Source organism: Thermobia domestica, chromosome 4, assembly GCF_964235325.1.
Source record: "Thermobia domestica chromosome 4, izTheDome1.hap1.1, whole genome shotgun sequence".
Classification (NCBI taxonomy): Eukaryota; Metazoa; Arthropoda; class Insecta; order Zygentoma; family Lepismatidae; genus Thermobia; species Thermobia domestica.
The window spans coordinates 202,742,551-202,747,161 of record NC_137457.1 but is presented as its reverse complement, the minus strand read 5'-3'; the positions used below and the strand labels follow the sequence as shown (position 1 = coordinate 202,747,161).

The 4,611-nt window shown below is 36.8% G+C and overlaps 1 protein-coding gene across 1 annotated transcript; it reads left to right on the top strand.

Moving 5' to 3' along the window:
- Positions 1-242: 242 nt before the first annotated feature.
- LOC145683015 (macro domain-containing protein lmo2759-like) lies at positions 243-908 on the top strand. The gene has a single exon (XM_081754369.1). It carries the CDS (start codon positions 243-245, stop codon positions 906-908), a length of 666 nt encoding a protein of 221 aa, XP_081610495.1.
- The last annotated feature ends 3,703 nt before the right edge of the window (positions 909-4,611 follow it).

The following is a 4,611-nucleotide window of genomic DNA, read 5'->3' as shown; positions in this document are numbered from 1 at the left end:
ACGTTCGTAGGTGACTTAAGATCTTTGGATCTACAGTTGTTTCCGTCAGTGCAGTACCGAACTCCCCGAGGTCAGATAAAGATGGATTCTATAGACATTGATAGGTAAAAAAACTATTATTATCCTCCTCCAGAAGGACTGCCTAAGCCTTGCATAAATTAGAAACATCTGACATTGATGTAGTAGGAGAAGGCGTACCCGATAAAAGTCTCTAAGAAGTGAATAAGGTAAATTCCTTCTTGATGGAGTTCCAGGATCCAGATAATGAAACGCAATTAGAATCGTTGTTTATAAGTAAAGTTGTGTTCATGTCCGATCTACCATCTTGGGACCAGGTGGATCCGAGAACAAGTTCAGTGGAAGGTTTGGAGAGACTGAAATTTGCCGTCAACCACGACATTAATAAGAATGTTGCGCTATATTATGGATCAATCACGACGTTAGCTGGTGGTTGTATAGTGAACTCGTTCAATTGCTTTCTTGAGCCACGAGGAGGCGTGGCTAAGGCTATTCAAATTTTTGCAGGAGAAGAAATGCAAGAGGAATGTCGTAAAATATCAGACTTTCTCCAGGGTAACGTATGCATTACACAGGGTTACAACCTACCCGTGGATTTTGTGATTCACGTAAGTGCATCTGATGATCAAAACCCCAAGAAGTTGAAAATGTGCTACCACAAAACGTTGCAATTAGCCCTGGACAACGATATAACATCTATTGAGTTCCCCAACATCTCTACAGGAGTCTTTGGTTTTCCTAAAGAAGACGCATGTCGTGTTGCTTTACAAACAGTACGACTTTTCCTGGAAGAACATCTTGACTTAATCGAGAGAATAGTGATTGTTCAGTATAATAAAGAGAATCAGAAAGTCTATGAAAAACTCTTGCACCTCTATTTTCCTAAATAAAAAATTGTAGAAAGAAAATGCATTGATATGTTAATGGCTTATCAAGGGACTAATCTATGTTAATCGACTTAAAGTTATCTAAACGCTAATATATATATATATATATATATATATATATATATATATATATATATATATATACAAAGAAAGGATCTAGTTATTCATCATAAGTGCTAATCAGTTTTCTTTTTTCTTTTCATCATCATATCCGTCTCCTATTATCATTTTTGGGACAACTTTATTTTGGAAACTTCAGATTCTCCACTTACCTGAAAAGAAAAGAGAAAAATTTAATTAGTACACAATATTCATAAAAAAAGAGAAATTATAAGTATTTTATTTATGCATTAACTGAAAGCAAGGAAATGTTGCGAAAGAAATATTTTGATTGAGTTCTTTGTTTACATTACAGATAGTCAACAAACTTTTAAACTGCGTATTCCTTTTTACCATGCTATCTTGCGCAGAGACAAATGAAATTGATTTTACCATCAATTCAGGTCTACATTTTAAGAAATTACCTAATCTGATTCTATATCAGCATTCCTTACCAATATCGTTCGACCTAACTTTCTCTTTTCCCTATGACCTACCAACTTCTTCTCTATTTCAATATCTCCATTGTAAAAATAACGACTACCCACTAACAACATCAGTTTGTCAGTCAGCAGAAAAATTGCAGGATCTTCACACGCACACATACGGTTTCTTTCAGAAAGCCCCAAATCCCAGATTTCATGAGATGTCGAGCAGATCACATAGAGCACTTTTGTCTTTTGTTGGTGATTTCCTTTCTTATTGTTACGATGTTGCAGATAGTTCATCCGTTGAGGATGTGAATAAAAGAGAAGCGAATTTGGAACAGACCGTGCTTGGTTTTGAAGAGCAACTTTTGAAGAACAATCTTTTCATTCAGAATTCAAGGTCTGAGTTTTTGACTTTTGAGGCACAAGTTAAAGAGAATTTTGAAAATGTTCGGAATTTTTCTGCGCAAGTTTTGGACCAAGAAAAGGATATCGACGATCATTTGAACCAATTAGCGGACAAGATGGAACGAGAAGCGACAGTTTTCGTTTCAGATTTTTTAAGACTTTGTTACAGTTTACTCAGTGTCTACAGATCTTCAGATACGACTTGACCTTAGAGACGTGTCGAAATTCAAAGCTAAAGCACAATATCATACCCTACAAAATTTTGTATGCGCATTTGTCAGAATTTGAAAACATAGTTTTAAGAAATGGATACTGATTGGTTATAGACAAGAAATTTTTGGAACTGTATTATTCGATTAATGTACTACCTTGCTCAATAACTGAGTCGTACATTTATTTGCAATTAAAGACAGCTATTGTAGAACATCTATCTTATCTTGAGCTGTATGAAGTTAAACCGATATCTTTCGCAGTCTTCAATCAGACCTGTGGTATTGACGTACAACTCTTGGTTTCCGTAGTGGAGAATGGGAAACACCTGGTCTGATCTTTTGTTCTGCAGATATTCTTCTGCTAAATTGTGTAAGATCCCGTCTCATGTTATTTCAAATTCAAGGTTAGTAAATTGTTTGCATTCTGCTTGGATGGGACAAACAATTCGAGAAGTTATCGCAAGCTGTGATCATACTTGCGTTCAGTCAAAATTAACGCATATAATGGACATTGGTTCTCATGAATTTGTCATCACGCAACCGCCACCAACGTTAAGTGTCCAGTCAAAGGACAATGCGTTATCGATTAGTGTTCTTGAACAGTCAACGCTATACGGTGCTATCAAGGTTAAGATACCATGCAACACGAAAGTAATGGTAGATAGAAATTTGTTTGTAAGATCAGAATTTCCATGTTTGGAGAAGGAACTTATAGAACCTGTATTTCTTGATCTCTTTCCCGCACAACTCGCCTCAAACGACTTGTTACAGCTAAATCAAAATTTTCAACCAAATTTATTCTTTAATACATCTATTCTTAACAAAGTATGGACATGAATGTTAGAAACGTAAATATATCTGCCTTTACTATTATCGATTAAATGCATACGTCAGTACCCATCTATAAACACGGATATTTCATACCAGGAGTTATGTTATGTTGGAATATTGTTCTTACTATTTTGGTGGTATATTTGCTGCGAGAACAAGGAATTTTGTGTTGTGTATTGTTTTACAAGAAGTGTAATGCACAGCCCGAGATTTGGATGACAGAGATTGGTCACGTTCTTGACATTTTTCAGTTGCTTTGTACGATTGTGGGCTTCTTTTTACTATACAGAATGATAAAATTGGTGAAGGATGTGGCACGGAAATCAGTCAATCCTTGAGACAGTAAAAATTTGGAATTAGAAGATGCTTTGATCACAGAAAGGTCCGCCTCTTTGGACAAGAAGAGAAGCACTTCGTTATCAGAATCTGATCTATCACTTCTCCCACCTCCCGAAGAAATTAGAGTGCACGAGATTATACACGAAGCAGAAGTTTACCCCTCCTCGTACCACCAATTTAAGTTTCCAACGCTAACATACAGGATTCGTATGTGAATAACTACATTGTATACTGTTGAAACTTAGTTGTCGAGTCATTGTCTTACATTGACTACCAGATTATTGTCGGACATTTTTTGGCACTGCAGGCGAAAATAATGTGATGACGTGTCGCTGTTACCCATTCTCTCTCTCTCTTTTATAGCATTCTTTTTTTTTTTTTGAACAACCTTTCTTTCCCTTCCTATCATTTATTTTGACCATAATAAATGTCAGGTAAAGTGCTGTGCGACCTTAAGTAACACAGCCCCATCGGAGAAAATTGCTTGGAGTTATAGTCGAGATAAATTCCTTCCTACCCCCACCCAAAAATTAGAGTTTCGTCATTTTATTATACATAGTTATTTGATTCAAGAGTTTGGGCACTGCGTTATCGATTTACTTATGTGTGTTCATATCTGCTTGAGTTTCTCTCTTCTTTTTCTACTCCTACCTCCTTCCTAAAACCCACCAACATTAGTTTACCGGTTCTTGTGTTTACCCTTGTACTTTCATGGTCGTCGCCATTTCTAAGTCCGTAATACCTTGCGTTTACAGGCATCAACGCTCTGCCACCATCTTAGAAATTTCTCTTCTTTTTTGCTCACCATTAATTTTTCATGTTTTTCTCTATCTATTTTCCCCCACACTTCTGCCGTACAATTTCAAATGTTTTCCTCGTTATATCACATTCATCCGGTACCAAATGAACCCCTATTTTCAATCTTAATATTTCAAATTGCCAACCCTCCCATGGTCCCATACATATCCACAACCTTCTTTTTCTTTACACACTACCCCCTTTACCCATCACAGTACGCAGCTTCTTTGGAGCCAAGAAGACCCAACAGCTCCAAGAAAAGAAGAAGAGGACACTAATTTTTCTCCGTACAGCAATTTGGATGGACCTGAACCAAGGACTTTTCAACATGACAGCATTAAAACGGACCCGTCCACCAGTTTTAATATATTGCAACCATCAGTTTTACTCGTTTGATTTATTGACTAATGCATCAGATCCACAACCACACTGATTTTTTTCTCCTTTTTCTCCAACTCAAAGAAGAAAACTAATTTACACAAAATCAATCCACTTCTCTGCACACTTTAAGAAGATGGACGTTCCCAGCTTACTCAAGATGGCCGCCAGCTTCACTTCCCCCCCCCCTCTCTCTCAACGAATCTCAAGAAG